Source organism: Durio zibethinus, chromosome 26 (genome assembly GCF_047325235.1).
Source record: "Durio zibethinus cultivar Kanyao isolate XHJ-2024 chromosome 26, ASM4732523v1, whole genome shotgun sequence".
Classification (NCBI taxonomy): domain Eukaryota; kingdom Viridiplantae; phylum Streptophyta; class Magnoliopsida; order Malvales; family Malvaceae; genus Durio; species Durio zibethinus.
Window position 1 is genome coordinate 18,090,336 of NC_143187.1, and position 18,586 is coordinate 18,108,921.

General features: G+C 27.6%; 1 protein-coding gene across 1 annotated transcript; it reads left to right on the plus strand.

The window, feature by feature from the left end:
* The first annotated feature begins 12,652 nt into the window (after positions 1–12,652).
* On the plus strand, positions 12,653–18,122 carry LOC111274322 (cysteine-rich receptor-like protein kinase 2). Its single transcript, XM_022858897.2, has 8 exons — positions 12,653–13,045; positions 13,259–13,662; positions 14,155–14,277; positions 14,749–14,876; positions 15,731–15,944; positions 16,462–16,693; positions 17,181–17,331; positions 17,730–18,122. The coding sequence occupies exons 1-8, from the start codon at positions 12,684–12,686 to the stop codon at positions 18,048–18,050; spliced, it is 1,935 nt and encodes a 644-aa protein (XP_022714632.2). The 5' UTR covers positions 12,653–12,683; the 3' UTR covers positions 18,051–18,122.
* Positions 18,123–18,586: the final 464 nt, after the last annotated feature.

Here is an 18,586-nt window from a genome sequence, read left to right on the forward strand (position 1 = left end):
CATGCATTATAGCTTTTCATTATGGGCATAGGCTGCCCTCTTCCGACAGTAAATGGTAATATGAATTTTTTGGCACTTTGTACCATCATATTTCTTAAATTTTGATACTTTAAACTTTGATGGAAGAACCATATCTGGAACTAAGCACAGCCCAGCGACATCGACAAAACCATAAAACTCAATTCTTTCTATAGCTTGTAACCTTTGTTCAAGCATACTAATCTTTGAATCTTCTTGAAGTTTTACTACTTTTGCTTTTTCTTTCTCCTTCTATTTCAAGTCATCGAAATCAAGAACTTGGGTCGGTTCTACTACCTTTTCAATAAAGATAAGATTCATATAGCTATGGTAATGCCCAGGGTTTGAAGCTGATGGTATTTCAAGGTATGCAGGATATACAAACTACTGTGGTGATATATCCTATGTGGACTGAGCTTATTGTGGACTAAAACCTAAAGGACATAAAGGGTCAACCACTTCTTGTGATGGTAGAGCATATTGGCTTGTATTTTTTTCAACCTTTTTCCCCTTATTTAACTTGTTGAGAGCATCCAGAATCTTACTCAACTCACTCTCAAGCTTTTCCTAGGTTTTTTCTATCTTTTCAAGTCGATGAGAGTTTTTTTGCTCCATTTGTCTAGTTTGGCTCTTATGTTGTATCGATGAGTAAGGTTTCTGTTGTGTGGAGCTATCCTTGAACCTTGAATAACATATCTTAGAATTAGCAAGTTTATATGACTATCTTATGGTTACTTTGTTAAATGTATTGAATGAGAATGCAATGGATGAAAATGCATGCATGAAAAAAATATTTGCCTTAAGACAGTATTCAACCAAAAGATTTCATTTATTCCAAAGAACTTTCATTTATATAGAATTCATTATCCTAAAGTTATAACTATAAAATCTTTTGATTTGCTCATACTAGTCTCTTACTTCCTCGATAAAGTTCAGCAAGCGCTGCCCATGTTCTCCTGCTGGGGCCACCACTTGTTTCAATGCCTCTGCCTTTTCTACCATCTCTCTTGCCTTACATACCCCTTTACAAATTTGAGTTGTTAAGTGTTTAATGTACTTTTATCTTCTTAAGTTCTCTCTTTTATCACACCAGACTTGGTATGATAACTCTCTATACTCTTTAACTAATACGGTAATGTAGTCTTCTTATTCATTCAATTTTTGTCTCAACTTACTTAGGTAACTGTTCAACATGTTATTCTCTATCTACACTTGGGTACTTTCTTCTTTCAATTCAGTATATTCTTACTTCAATCGTGTATTTTTTTAATCAGCTTAACAATTATTATTTATTTGGCTTGTACCTTTATACATAACCTTTTATGTTTATAGTGTAACTCCGATAAGTCTTGGACGATTATATCACGTTCTCTAGTGATCTTGCAAACTTTAGCTTCATGTTTTTTAGCTCTATCTTTTCACTGATCTTTCTCCTCTTGAAGCTTCTAAATCTGTTACTTTAGCCTATCTTTTTCAATCTCAAATTTTTTTGTTGTAAGCTCTAATTCTGATGGTATCTCTTCAAGTTTTTCTGTTGTTGGTGGTTGAAAATTTTCATAAGTGAATACCATTTCTTGTCTTCGTCTTGCTCTCCAATCCAAATATCTCTGAGTGACCTTATTAGTGAATGGTCTATGACTCACTCTACGAGGGTTTTTCCATACTTTAACCAGCCCATTCATCCTCTGAAATACTTTTGGCTCACTATAAGAAAATCTGATTGATGAAGCTTGTGTGTCATGGGAATGAACTGTTCTACCCCAAACTACCTCATCACTAAAAGTGACGTATAACTTGTTGCTCTCCATAAACCCAGAAGTGGGATCACAGTATTATCTTTACACTAATATAGCATAAGTTCATGATTCATCCACGGGACCAACCATCTTACTTTGGTACTTGTTAGTTTTTGTAAGAAAGCTACCCATTCTTTTTTAGACTTTTCTTTTGACCACCCATTTTCGTAGAATTCCTTAATCAAAGCTTGATTACGGACATAAAGCTTTAAAAAAGAACATTTTCTCCACTTGAAGTGACTTTTCATCTATATGTATAATAACTGTATTCAGCTTATAAAATACCCTCTATTCTGACGATAGTAACTCAAAGATCTGACAGTCTCTGCTAATATTACTGTTGAAAGGTTACAGCTATTGATCACACTTTTGAAGAAGTCAATTACTGCTATTTCAATATATCCCAAAACCTTTAGAAATATCACCATTCTATATATGGCTAAGGCAAATATGTCTAACCTCTGTTCTTCGTCGGCATGCTGCACTAAGAAATCATGAAAGAATTTCCAAGGTAGGCAAACATGTTCTTATTTCTTCTTTATGTGAGAATCCATAATCTCCTTGTCTATCCCCATGAGATGGGCCAAATCCTTATGAAATTTTGACTTCTATTTTTTAACATCTATCTTGTCAGGAGTCTTGAGTTGCAAGCCTAACAAGGTCGAATATTCTTTGATCGTTGGCATCATATCCACTTCATTGAAGATAAAGCACTTATATGTAGGATCCCAAAATTACACTACAGCTTTAATTAGTTGATTGTCAACATTTACTGCAAGAAGGTGTGTTATGTGTCCATATCTCTGGCAAAACTCTTATTGTCTTGATGGACTCATCCTCTTCCATATATCTATCAAATCCTCTAGATTATTTTGTTTGAGGAAGATAGATGTCTCTTGAGGCAAGGTAGAATCATATCCAATTAGTAAACAATCTCTCATCTTTAGTTGAATCTTTTCTAACTGGACCTTTACTTCATTGGATGACTCACAATGAGCTAATACAGACGAAGAGTAAACTAGTTGTTCTGTGGAGTCCATGAAAAACTTGTTGTTGAAGATCGACTTTCAGACAAATGTTCTTTATACAACTTTATGATATGAGTATGGATCATGCAAACATGAATAAGAGAAGATGTTAGTACCTCAAATGAAGGGAAATAAATAAACAAATAACTAAAGAAATTAAAACGTCACATACAATAAGAAGAATGAATCATATACTTTTGGTCAATTCTAAAGGGAAGGAGATGGCTCTATCTATAGGTTAGGCACTTCTAAGGTTCACTATATATGGTGCTAGATTAAAGTCTAAAGGTTCATAAATTGTTCCTTACATTATTGTCCATTATAGACTAGTAAGGTACCCCAATCCTTACCCATTACAGGTTACAAGCGAAAAAGATTCAATTTGAGTGGGAGTATTTCATTAGTCATTGCGAAAGTGTTAAAACCTCACGAAAGCAATAGGTACTTTACTCCCTCCTAAAAAACGAAGCTCGGGTATAGAGCTTATGTTATGCACATGCATATGAATGATAGTATTAACGTAGTAAATAAATAAAATGAATGAATAAAAAAAATCTATACAAAAAGGTTCAATTTTATTAGGCTTTTTGGATAACACGAATTTATTTGCTAGCCTAACTCTCGATGTCCCTAGTGGAGTTGTCAAACTATCATAACGTTTAGATCTAGAGATCTATCGCTTGACATTGACTTTAAGGAGTCGCTACCAATCTTTTTTGTTTAGGTACGATGGCCACCTAAAGAATCTATCCCTTCAAGGAACACCTAAGCTTAAGAGTCCTTAAAAAAATAAGTTCTTGTCTACTAAACAAAATAGAGTTCGAGAGTACGGTTACGTGTGAGAAAGTTTATAGCACCCTCACAATGCCCATCGAAAGATGGTACCAACTTAATTTCATGTTATCCAAAAGGCCTTAAAAATTTTACCAAGTAATTATTTTTTTGGAAATTATTCTTAATTAACTCTAATACTTTTGGCAAAAAATTAAGAAAATTCTCTCGTCTCAAGAGTAAGCAAAAAAACTATTGTTTCACTTACAAAGACTCCATCATTGGATTATTTAACATAAAAATTTCAAGAAAGAAAAGGAAAATAAAATAAAAACTCAATTTTAGATATAAATCCTTTTTAAAAAAAAAAAAAAAAACTCATTTGCTTTTGTATAAGAAAAATTGATACTTTCAATTTTTTCTTAAAGCATTTAGAAGTTTTTATTTTAAGAAAAATTGATACTTTCAACTTTTTCTCAAAATGCTCTTTTTTCAAAATTTAATTTCAAAGAAAAATTGATACTTTTAACTTTTTTCCTAAAAATATTTTTAAAATCTTTTTTTATTTTCAGGAAAATTGATACTTTCAACTTTCCCTTAAAAATATTTTTTAAAACCTTTTTTATTTTCAAAAAAATTGATACTTTCAACTTTTCTTTAAAAATATTTTTTTAAAAAAGAAAAAAATTTATTTTCAAGGAAAATTGATATTTTTAAATTTTCCTCAAAAATATTTTTTTTGAATTTTTATTTGTGGAAAATCACTAAAAAAAATAAAATTAAAAAAAAATTAAGGAATATCCAAATAATTCTAATTAACAATAATAATAATAATAATAATAATAATAAAATAAATAGAAAAAAAGAAAACCTTAAGGCGACTCGGTTTAGTGGCTGCAATTAGCTAGGCTCCAAGAAGAAAAACGGCTCGAAAACGCGGCTCAGGATTGCACGGTTGGGCTCGGCTAGGCTTCAGGAGTCGGCAAGCAATCAGGTCAGCATTCGGGTCGAGTCGAAGCAAACAAAAACGCGCGGATCCTCTGGGCTGATTTACTAATGCTAAAACGATGTCGTTTTCAACGAGTATAAAAGGCAAAAACTTTTGATTTTTTTAAACACTTTCCTTCCCTCTCTCTCTCTCTCTTCCCTTCTTTTTCTCCTCCTTCTCTCTAAACAGAACCCAGATTTTGGTTGAATGTTCTACTGAAATTTGGAAAACGCCTGAAACTGAGTTTTTCGTCTGAATATTCGTTGGAAAACTTGAAACTCATCGAAAAATTTCACCGGATTCTAAAAATTTTTCAAAAAAAAACTCTAAAAAATTCAAAAAAAATTTTTAAAAATTCTAAACTACCTCTAAACACTTTTTGCTTATTTTTCACCTCTATGTTGTTTTCTATGTGCCTTTTCCCATATGTTCCAGCACCTATTTATAGGGATTGATCAGAAGAGTTTTTGATCAATCTCAATTCTTTCTGGGATTATGATTCATTTTTTGAATCCAATCCAAACTCTTTCAGCCCCCTGACCTAAAATTATATATATAAAATAATAATTAAAACAAAATTCAGAATAAATAAACTCAAAAACAAATAATAATAGATAAATATAAAATAATATACATTAATAGATAAATAATAAAATATATATATTAATAGATTAAAAAATATAAAAAAATTAATAATAAATAATAAAAATAAAAATAAAATGGACCATCTTACCTCATTTAGATCAGACACAATTGATCTGGCCTGAACTAAATTGAATATCTACAGTATTCAAAGTCCTTCAAAAGTTGCGGTCAATTTTTTATGCCTTTTTAATGTTACGTGTGACTCAAACATAACGTTAAACAATAAAAATAAAAAATATTTAAAATTTTTTATCATATTTTTTTCACTATACTTTTTAAACATATTTTTTTTATTTACAATTTTTAACGGCGATAACACTACTAAAGTATCACTTAGCTTATTGTAACTTCTTCCACGCTTGCGTGATCTCTTTGTTTGTTTAGTAAATTTGTTTGACGGCAAAAATTCAACTATGCTAATTCATTTGCTACTAGAAGTTCCAAAACGATGACAATCTACCTAACTAATCAGCATAAAAAGGCTTCAATATCAGAAGAACCGTCTGCAATTAATATTTACTTACAACTTGTTTTACCATGCTTTGACTTGCACAAATTTCATTTTCATTTTAATATAGTCAAGGGTCATATTACCAAGTATTCTTTAGATGTAATTTTTTTTTCCGGCTAATTTTAAAAGTATATTTTTTACATTCATAAAGATGAATTCGTATATGTATATCTACTTATTTTATGTTAAATATATATAATATAAAAATTATTATATTATAATTCATATTATTTTTATTAAAACTTTAAATCATATTATTTTCATATTTTTTATATTATATTATTATATGTTATATTTAAATTTATCAAATTTAAACAAATGTATTCAGGATTTTACCCTGAATTAGTTCCAAATTTCAGAGTTTGTTGTGCATCGGATAGAAAAAAATTTTGTTCAGTTTACCTTTTGAAATTTATCATTCTATCTACAATCAGCATCACGTGTTAGATTAAATTACTTAGATGTTATTATTTTAATATTATGAAACTCAAGATGGACTACTTCAATCATATCATGTACTATTTCCACCCTTTTATTTATATATATTTTATACATATTAGAATATTATTTTCTGAAAAAATCTACTCTATATATGTGTGTCCAATATGATATCTCCTTAACATCTTTTTTTAGCAACCACAGCATCAAAAGTTGAAAGCTCAAAAGGGGGATGCAGCTGCAAATTTGCATTTGCTTGGCAGTAATATGGTGCCTGTTGGAAGTGGTAGCCTCAAATCCACAAACATTTCTGCTAAACCCGCGGTGTCGACATAACATCTTATGTTTCTTTTCTTTTTTTACCTTTTTTTTCTTTTTTTTTTTCAACCTTTTTGGCTTTTAATTCTTTTGTTTTAATTTAAATAAATTTGTTAAAAAATTATATGAAAGTGTCCACAAAACACCACAATTTTGGGCTTTTTTTTTCTTCTAAGACTCATGAATTATTTTGTCATTTTTATCTATTAGTTTTACCGGTGTTAAGTCGAGTCTATTTTTCATAAAATGCAAAAATGGGTTAAAAATGAATTTAGGATTCTCAATCTCAAGTCACCCCGTGGTGTATATAAAAATATATTTTATTATTTATTTAATTTTATATTTATATAATTATTATATTAATAAAATTATTTTATGTCTTCATTTAACATATTAATATTTTAAATTCAATTTGAATATGACACCTTAATTATATCTTTTTTTTTGTTATTTATTGTTATTTTTTTAATTAAGTTATTATTTGATACCTAAATTTAAAAAATTAACATTTGAAGCGTCCACATATTATCCTAATGAACTCAATTTTTTTATTTTATATTTTCAATTAAATTAATTTTGTGAGAAAAATGAGATCAATGAAGTTGTTCACCTTGTACTCTCTTTGACTTTTTTTTTTTATTTTTTTAGTTAGATAAATTTTGTAACAAAAAGTATTGAGTGATAGAAATGTAAAAACAATCTATATCCACCAGATTTTGATCTTTCTTAATTCAATAAGAAGTAATTTTTAAATCGAGATCGAATTGAGATAGATAAAATTTTTCATAAAAAATAAGAACAAGATAAAAGCATATTTCTCAATTTATTTTCAAAGTATATATAAAAAAATATATTTTATTATTAATTTAATTTTATATTTATATTTATATATTTATTATATTAATAAAGTTATTATTTATAACTTCATTTAAAATAATATTTTAAACTTAATAAAAATATCCATGTGGCATCATTTATAAGAATTTTTTATTTTTCTATTTCTTATTTTTGTGAATTTTTTTATTTTTTATTCTAATTTAAATATTCTCGTATCACTTGCATTTTGTTTTTTACCTTTTTTTTTTTAATTTGATAAATTTTATAATAAAAAATTTAATAAATAAAAATAACAATAAAATAATTTCGACCTGTGATAACGGCCGGACATGACACAAATCCGCTTATACTAACTTCGTTACTTTCCTATTTTTGTCTACTTTAATCTTTAAATTCTTCTCATATAACTATATATATCTTCAGCACAGTAACTACAGCTGGTATTCCGTGAAATACAGGTTGGAATGGTTAGTGCAAAAATGCTGCAATTGCGTTTCCTGATGGTTCATGTGCTATCTATGATCTATCCACGGACACGTAAAGAAATTCCAAAATCAACCCCACCAAGTTCGCCATGCAGATTCTACAGAACTAACCCTATTTTATTTTTTTAATTACATAAATTTTATAACAAAAAGAACTAATGCATAAAGATAAAAAATAATTCATATCTAATTAGTTTCAATCTAACTTAATATGATAAGAGGCAAATTTTTTTTTCTTTTTTTATTTTTTAATTTCTTTCCTTTTTTGTTTTTATGATTTTTTTGTATTCATTTTGTTAAAAAAATGAAGTCAATGAAAATGTCTTCGTTGTATTCCATTTGGCTTTTTTCTCGTTCAAAATTTTTTGTATATTTTAAATAGATATATTTTGTAACAAAAGATACTAATGATAAAGATAACAAAACAATCCGTATTTGACGAGTTTCGATCTATTTCGATCTAGTAAGAATAATATTTTAAAATTAAGATCAAGTTAAGATGGTTCAAATATTTTTATAAGATACGAGATTGAGGTGGAAATCTATTTAGGTTACTTTGTTCTATCTCATATTGGGGTATATAAAAATGTATATATTTTATAATTAATTTAATTTTATATTTATATATGTATTATATTGATAAAATTATTATTTGATACTTTAATTTAAGAAATTAATATTTTAAATTTAATGAAAGTGTCTATGTGAAACCCTCTATGGCCTCTTTTTTATTTTAATTTTTTGCTTTTTTTTTCAATTTTTTTTACTTTTTACACTTTTGTTTTGGATTTTTTTTTATTAGATATATATTGTAAGAATAAAAGGTTAATTTAAGTATTCACATGTCACTTATATTTTTTTTATTTTTTTAATTAAATAAATTTTACAAAAAATATGAATAAAGATAACAACAACAAACTAAGGCCCCATTTGAAAGCCACCGAAAGGCACAATGAAGGCCACTTTTTCGCTTCAATCGCATTGATAATCTCTCTGGCTTTCTTTCAATATGGCACGGTTGGATAAGCACCTTCAATTGGCAACTGGAGAGGGAACCCTCCAATGGCCAACTGGGGGTATTTTTTTCTCTTTTTTATCCCTTACGTTAAGTTGCAGCCGAAAATTATGAAGAGAATTATGAATACGATTATTAAATTTAATATTATTATTCTTCTTTGTTGCAGCCGAAAGTGATGGTGATGAAGATGTGTCAAATTGCAGTAGAAAAGTTCTTTGTTTTTTTTTTCTTTTTAATCCTGTGTGGCATATCTTTGTATCAATTTAATATTATTGTTTTATAATTTAAAATTTTTATTACATACAAATTTTAATCTAATATCTTTAATTGTCATTTCTCTTCTCATTATAACTAAACTTATCACCACTGTTGTATTTATATTTAAATACATATTTTTATTATTGATTTTAATCTCATTATTACAATAATCAATCTCACCTCTATCACTATTTTTAATCTCATCGGAGTCAATTTCATCGTCCATCCAAATGGACCTTAAGCCTTATATCTTATAGTTCTTGAGTTGACTATATGAATAGCCAAAAAAGGGATTATGTTAAGTCATAGTTTTGAATTTTCTTGCAGCATTCACTTTTATAAAAAAAAAGAAAAAACATTTTTCAACATTTCACTTAATCTTCATATTATTTCTTATTACTTGCATCCACACCTTTCGTCGGCTACCTTTAGAAGTTTTGGTTTTTTCCAAATTTAAAAACCTATTTTTCTTAATTAGTACATAAATAGGTCTATATTTCACATGTCCAAACCATTTTAAATGGCCCTCTCTCATCTTTTTCAAAATTCAGACTACCTTTAATTTTTTTTTGAATTTCTTCATTTACAATTTTATCTCTTTTAGTCTTACCACACATCCATATAAGAATTCTCATCTCAGCTATGCTCATTTTCCTCTCTTGTTGTTTCTTAACAACCTAATACTCAATCCCGTATAACAATACAGGCTTTACAGTTATTTTATACAATTTCGTTTTTAACTTTAAAGGCATGTTGTAATCACACTACACCTCCGACGCACTTTGTCACCTCACTATCTTGTTTGAACCCTATAATTTAATCCCTTTATCTCAATATCGCTATAAATAATTGATCCCAAATTTCGAAAATGACTACTATTTAGTACTACCTTACCATACTTAATCACACCAACACCCACTTTCTTATGACATTATGCATACATTATATATACTCAGTTTTATATCTACTCAATTTAAAGTTTTGAGACTCCAACGTATGCCTTTATTATTCTAATTTTGCATTAAAATCATCATTAGTTTCAATAATTAAAACTATATCATTGGCAAATAACATACACAATGGCACATTATCTTGGTTATGTCCAATGGAGCTCGTCCATAACTAATGCAAAAAGAAATTGATTTAATGCTAAGCCTTGATGCAATTCTAAGGCAATGGGAAAGCTATTAGTCAAACCCCAAAATATTTTCATATTCGTTACAACTCTTTCGTACATATCTTTAATTATATTAATATACTTTAAAAGAACTCATTTCTTCATTAAGCCCCACCAAAACACCTCCCTGAAAACTCTATCATATGCTTTTTTCAAATCAATAAATACCATATATAAATTTTTTTGTTCGAAAACTCTCCAACAAAAGCCTCAATAGGTGAATTGCCTCTATTATGGAGCGTGCTAGCATAAGTCCAAATTGATTTTTGAAAATAATGATCTTATGTCACAACCTACATTCAATTACTTTCTCACAAAGTTTCATAATATGACTTATAAGCTTTATTCATCAATAATTTGAATAATTTTGCATATCCCTTTATTCTTGTATAAAGGTACTAGAGTACTCTTCTTTCATCTTTTAAGTATATTAAATTTTGTTAAAAAGATCCATCAATCATCCTATCCCTATTTCATCCAAACATTTCTAAATTTCAATCAAAATTCCATCTTATCCTATAACTTTCTTTACTTTTCTCTTTTTTTAAAGTCTCTTTAACATCATATCTTTTAATATTACGTTTAAACATATGATTTATGTTCTTAAAAGGTATGTTAAGCTCACTTATATCATGCTTAAAATTGACATTAAAGAGATTATCAAAATAATTTCTCCATCACTTCTTAATCTTTTCATCATTCACTAAAACTCTTTCTGATGTGTATTACGCCATTAAGATCTTTATTTTTCTTATTACTCTTTTTAGTAATTTTGAACAAATCTTTTTTTGTATACCTTACCTCTAATTTTTTATATAATTTTTCATGGATCTTAATCCTTGATTTTTGAATCTCGAATAATTTTTTTGACTTTTTTTTTGTTATTTTATATTTCATATAACTTATTTTATCCCTATTATTCTTTAAATTTTTATATCATACTTAAAAAATATGAACAAAAAAAAAATAAAAACAATTTTAACCACGATACTCTGCGAATATGCTGGTAGTAGTAGCTATGTATGAATATTCTATCTATGAATATTCAAAGTCCTTCAAAAGTTGCGGTCAATTTCTTTCTATCTATTAATATTCAAAGTCCTTCAAAAGTTGCCTTTTTAGTATTACTTAAACGAAACGTTAAGCAATTAATGGGGATAAAAACGCTTGTGACTCAAACGAAACGTTAAACAATAAAAAAATGTTTTTTTTTTTTTTACTTTTCAGTTGAAGTTTGGTTTTTTAATTCAAATCAAAAAATTAATGGGGAAATATTTTTGCCGCAAAAACTTGTATTTATAATAAAAAATTATTTTATTATTTTTATATTTTTAATATTTTATGATTATATACATTTAAATATTTTATTTACTCATAATATTTTTTTTAAAAAAATCAAATATTTAAATTTTTTTATCATTTTTTTGTCACCATATATTTTTTTAAACATATCTTTTTAAATTTAAAATTTTTCAACGGCAATAACACTACTAAAGTATCACTTAGCTTATTGTAACTTCTTCACGCTTGCGTGATCTCTTTGTTTGTTTAGTAAATTTGTTTGAAGTCAAAAATTCAACTACGCTAAGTCATTTGCTACTAGAAGTTCCAAAACGATGACAAATAATTAGCGTAAAAGAGCTGCTCGGCTTTCAATATCAGAAGAATTGTCTGCGGTTAATATTTGCTTACAACTGGCTTTCATTATCAGAAGAACTGTCTGCGATTAATGCAGTCAGCGGTCATATTTCCAAGTTTTCTTCGGCTAATTTTAAAAGTATATTTTCTACATTTATAAAAATAAATTTGATAATTTATGTATTTATATTTATTTATTTTATATTAAATATATATAAAATATTAAAATTATTATATTATAATTCGTATTAATATGTGAAATATAAAACATATTTTTTTATTTTTATCAAATACATATATAATTTTTATTAAAATTTTAAATCATCTTATTGTCATTTTTTTATATTATATTAAATATATTGTATTTAAAATTATCAAATTTGAACAAATATATTCAGAATTTTACTCCCGAATTAGTTCAAAATTTCAGAGTGTATTATTTATCGGATAGAAGAAAATTTTGTTCAGTTTACCCTTCGGAATTCGTCATTCGTCATTCCATCTACAATCAGTATCATGTGTTAGGTCAAGTTGCTTGAATGTTATTATTTTAATATTATGTCAGTCAAGATAGACTACTCCAGTCATGTCATGAAATATTTCCACCCTTTTATTTATTAATGTATTTATTTTTTTATACATATTAGAATATTATTCTCTACAAAAATCTACTATATATATGTGAATCCAATATGATATCTCCTTAACATCCTTTTTTAGCAACCACAGCATCAAAAGTTGAAAGGTGAAAACGGAGATGCAGCTGCAAATTTGCATTTGCTTGGCAGTAATATGGTGCCTGTTGGAAGTGGTATCCTCAAATCCACAAACACTTCTGCTAAACCAGGGGTGCAGTCCGTTCAATGTGACCAGTTTTTCAGATTTCAGCAGAAATGTAAATGCAACGTTGACAGAACTTCGGGGGCAGTTAGAGAACAACATTTACTTTGCAGTGGCTCAAGAAGCAACCGGTTCGGACCCTGTCTATGCCATGGTGCAGTGTCGGAATTACGTGTCTAAACAAGACTGCATCTCCTGCTTCACCACTGCTTCATCACAAATCCGGAACTGCTCTGCTGCCAATGGTGCTCGTGTCATCTATGATGGCTGTTTTCTCAGGTACAACTTCACTTGCCCTTAATTACATGTGTAAACCATATTCAAGGGCCGATCCTTTTTTTCTCCGGAGGTATCACTTATAATATATATATATATAAAGTTATCGATGAATTTATTCATTTTTTGATCGAATTAAATCAATTTGATCAATTAATTTGGTTAAAATCGAATTTTGATCATCTCCAACTGATGAAGTAGTTTTGTGTTGATGAGGTACGAGAGCAACGTATTTTACCAACAAAACACACAAATAGGACACCAGGGGGTTTGTGGGAATCGAACAGCAACACAACAAAGTGTTTTTGAAACGACAGTTGGAGGGCTATTGGGGGATCTGATAGTGGCGACGCCTAGGATCAAGTCATTTTTTGCAGCAAGCAGCAGGCAAGTGGTTGGTGTAAATGGCAACGTAACAGTTTATGGAGTGGCACAATGTGTGGAAACCATCGACGAGAGAGGATGCAAAGCATGTTTGGATGTGGCCTATGCCAATATTCAAAGATGTCCCCCTAAATCAGATGGTAGGGCAGTAGACACTGGATGTTTCCTCAGGTACTCAGACTTGCCCTTTTTTGGGGCTAACCACACCATTGATATTAGGCCCTTCCTGAAAAGTGGTAAGACAACGTACCCCCATAATTTCAATTTTGGCAAAAAGTCAAAAATGCCTTTGAATTAAAGTTTAATAATCATCTAAGTTTTTATTGTTCTTTTTATAATTAATTAAACCTTTAAATATTTATTTTCACTCTTATTAAAAGAAAAATAATTAATTGTTTTCCATCAAATCAATGATTTAATTGAGTGAAAATTAATGTATAATAAATATTTAAATATTTGTTTTATAATTAATTAAACCTCTAAATATTTATTTTCGCTCTTATTAAAAGAAAAATAATTAATTGTTTCCGTCGAATCAATGATTTAATTGAGTAAGAATTAATGTATAAAAGTTTAATTTGATGAAAATAAATATTTAAAGTTTCAATTGATTCAAAATAAAAAATTCAAGATTTAATTTATTATAATAAAATATCAAAGACTTAAGTGATTATTATGCCTTCATTTTTCTTCGTCTAATTAAATTAAATTATAAAATTAAATTGCAGGAAATACAAGCAAAAGGAATGCTCTTATTGGAGGGCTGGTTGGAGGGGGAGTCCTCTTGGTGCTTCTAATTTTATTGCTCCTTTGGGTCAAAACATCAAGAAACAAAAAGGCTGTTCCTCAAGGTATTTTATACATAAAAATTATATATATCATCATTCAAACCTCTATTCTTTTATCTCAAACATTCATTTATAATCAATTAAACCCTTATTTTGAGTAATTAATTAATTGTAATAAAAAGATAATAACTTAAATGATTTTTTAATTATAGTTTAGAGGACTTTTATTTTACATTTAAGCTTCTTTTTTTTTTTTATAAACTTAGCTTTTACTTCGGTAATTCAAGTGAATATTTTTGCATAAAACTTCAAGATTTAACATTATTTGTACATATTCTCATTTTAAGATGTGATTTTAATATGTATAACGTAAAATTTCAGCATCTACAACTCCTTATTTTTAAAAAAATATTTAGCAAAATGATTAAGTATAAATTGAGACTTTAAAATTTTTCACTATAACAATAACCGATGAATAAATAAAATTTTAATATTATGTGATTTGGCTATTCATAAGTTATGAAATGCATGCAGGTGATGCAGAGGGGGCACCTGAATTGCAAGGTCCATTGAGTTACACTTATAAAGAGTTGAGTTTTGCGACTTCCAACTTTAGTGAACAAAATAAATTAGGTGAAGGAGGTTTTGGGGAAGTATACAAGGTAAATTATCATAACAAAACCATCAAAGCTTTTTATGTAGCATCCATATCCCTCTAAATTTTGGGGAAAATGTAATTTTCCACTTTCTAATTTTAAATATTGCATTTTCGTCACAAACTTCAAATTTGTGCAAAATATCTCCTTCCATCAATTTAAACCATCCCATTTTTCATTGATTTAAGGCTTAAATATAACTAAAATTAAATAATCTTTTAAATTCCTATTGTTTTATTACAATTAATTGAATCATCAAATATTTATTTTTATCGAATTGAATTTTAAAATATTTATTTTTATTCAATTAAGTGAAAATATATGTTTGAAAGCTCAATTAATTGTAATAAAATGATAAATATTTGAATAATTATTTAATTTAAATTGAGAGGTTTTTTATACATCAACCTTGATTCAGTTTGCCACCAAATATATGTACATGTCAATTACTGAATTGAATTTAACATCAGTTAAATTTTTATTAAGAAAAAAAAAATCATATTTGCTCCATTGAAATTATTGTAAATAATGTGATATATATTTCAAATTAGAAAGATAAATATCATTTTTGTTTCGTGTCAAATACACGTAAAAAATAAAAATTATTGTATGAAATTTTATATTTGGCACATCAAATATAAAATATTTTTTTATGTTTTTGTTAAACCTATGTGATTTTTTATAAAATTTTAAACCGTATCATTTTCATATATTTTATTATATTATTTTTTGTATTGTATTATGTTTAATTATCAATTTTATATGGAAATTAGTAAAGATAAACAGTGCAATTTAGTGAAAAATCTGTTTTTGGCTATTCAAATTTGGATTAAAGAAGTTTTTGGTGATATGAGTTAAAGGGTATATTGAAGAATGGAAGGGTGGTAGCAGTAAAGAAACTAGCGATAAGCAAATCAGAAAGGGTAAAAGCAGAATTCGATAAAGAAGTGAGGCTTATAAGTAATGTTCATCATCGCAATCTGGTTCGCCTTGTTGGATGCTGTAGTAAAGGCCCCGAGCTGCTCCTTGTCTACGAATTCATGGCTAATGGCAGCCTTGACAAGCAGTTATTTGGTAATTATTTTTTTCTTCATTTCTCCAACAATATTCCTATGAATTATATAATTCTTCTTTTTTTATAATTGAAAGTGTCAGTAATTGAACCTGGTCACCAAGGTAAGGAATTGATTAATTCAGTTAATTTGACCTTAAAAAGTCAAAAATTGAATTAATTAATTTTTTAAAAAAATAATTAAAATTAATTGACTTACTTTTAAGAGTCGAAGATAAACACATAAATCAATCGATTTGGTTGAAAAGTCGATTCTTTTCATAATTCTTTTGTTATCAATTTTGAACGATATAATTTTTATCCAATAAAACGTATTTTATAATTTTATCATTAACCAATTTAATCAATCAAATTATTTTATTTAATCAACCATTTTCAAAATCATACAAACTGAATTAATGTAATCAATTAATTTAATCAATCAAATCAATTGGAACCGATTTATACTCACATCCCTTGAACAATATCATTTATGTTTTTATGCAACTAAAGAACAAATAAAATTGTTTTTGTTAACAGGTGAAGGACAAGGTTGTTTGAATTGGAAACAGAGATTTGATATAATACTAGGCACAGCAAAGGGACTTGCTTATTTACACGAGGAGTTTCATGCATGCATCATTCATCGGGACATCAAACCTGGAAACATACTTTTGGACAGAGATTTTCAGCCTAAAATAGCAGATTTTGGATTGGTCAGGCTTTTACCTGCGGATCAAACTCATCTTAGCACCAAATTTGCTGGAACTTTGTAAGTCTCCTCATCATTTTATCTTTTCCACTTTGTTAAAAAAAATATATGTCTAACATGTTTCTGTGTTCCAATGCTTATCATTAAATTTATTCAACAATTAGATATTCAAATCATATTACTTGCAATTTCTTTAGCAAAAAAAAAAAAAATCAAATGTTACATGTATGACTGGTCGATTTTATCTATTATGATCTTTTGTAGGCTTTTTTTTTAATCTTTTTGGGTGAATAAATTTTGATAGATGTGATAATTTATGTATTTATATTTGTTTATTTCTTATTAATTTTATGTAAAACACGAAAATAACCGTCACAATTTATATTATCAAATACAAAACACGTGTAACTTTCATATATTTTTTATATTATTTTTATATGATATTATCATATAGTGTTTAAAATTATCATATCTAAATTTTGGTAATTAATTTAGGAATTCGTAATTTATTTTGGTTATTAATGATGAAAATTACTGGATGGATCAGTGGATATACAGCACCAGAATATGCAATCCATGGGCAATTATCAGTAAAGGTTGATACCTATAGTTTTGGTGTGGTTGTCCTTGAGATCATCAGCGGCCAAAAGAACACTGAAACCTCTCTCGATCCTACTGCTGAGTACCTTCTCAAAAGGGTGATTTCCCTAAAACTCTTTGTTTTTTTTTTTTTCCAAATCTTCTCTATCTAATTAAGAATTTGATCCTTTATTTATTAGTGACAACTGGCATTGAATCCTAACACATTTTTCAACTCATCTACTCTGTTTTCTTTCGCTATATGTGATCTGGAACGGATCAAATAATTTTTATATTCGTATTTGATTATTTTTATGTTTAATATGTGAAAAATATAAAAATTATTATATCATAATTAATATCAATATATTAAATATAAAATATATTTTTTATTTTTTTAAATTTTATATAATTTTTATTGAATTTTTAAATCTTGTCGCTTTTATGTCTTTTCTCGTATAATATTTCTCGAACTCTCCTAAACTTTTTATTATTATTATTATTGTGATATGTACAGGCATGGCGACTATACGAAGATAACATGGCAATGGAGATAGTAGACAGAAGGTTAGACCCAGACGAATATAATGTAGAAGACATGAAAAGAATCATAGAAATTGGTTTCCTATGCACGCAATCATCGGCTGCTTTGAGGCCTACAATGTCAGAAGTGGTTGCTTTGCTTAGAACAGTGAGCTCCTTAGAGCCTACAAGACAGCCCACTAGACCTGCCTTCATTGATTCTGAGACAAGGATTGGTCCTCATGAACAAGATACTTCTACTTCTACTGCCTCTTCTAATGCAACGAATTCTATCTCCGAGCTTTCCGCTCGTTGATTTCCCAAATTTCCAAGATTAAATCACTCAATTTTTCATTTTAAATCTTCAACTCACTTCTCATTGTGATCATCAGCTGTGTGTTTTATTAGTAAAGTACTGAAATTTCAGTTTAATATTTGATATTTATTTTAGATTTGATAATTTAAAACATGATATGAACACAATACAAAAATACAAAAATATAAAAATGATACGAGTTAAAATTTTAATAATAATTTTATATAAATTTAATAAAATTATAAAAAATATTTTATATTTTTTTATAGATATAACTTGTAATATATAATTTTTGAATAAAATATAGTATGAATATATTAATTTTAATATTTTTTATATAATACGAGTTAACGAATTATTAGATCTAATTTATTCTTTGATAATCTTAAATATAAATAATTTTTTTTTGAAAATTTGTATAATTATTTCTTGAATTGTGTACTTGTAATTTGAATGCACCATCCAAATATATTGAAACCAAAAGAAAACTTTTTGATTTAAAGATTATTTTCCTTCAATTTCTCTTAATTATGCTA

Excerpts from the sequence above, each read along its gene's own strand:
- LOC111274322 (XM_022858897.2), top strand. The coding sequence starts at position 12,684 with ATGCAGCTGCAAATTTGCATTTGCTTGGCAGTAATATGGTGCCTGTTG. Across the intron at positions 14,877-15,730 it reads GTTTTGGGGAAGTATACAAG|GGTATATTGAAGAATGGAAG; the intron begins GTAAATTATCAT and ends TATGAGTTAAAG. Across the intron at positions 17,332-17,729 it reads CTGAGTACCTTCTCAAAAGG|GCATGGCGACTATACGAAGA; the intron begins GTGATTTCCCTA and ends TGATATGTACAG.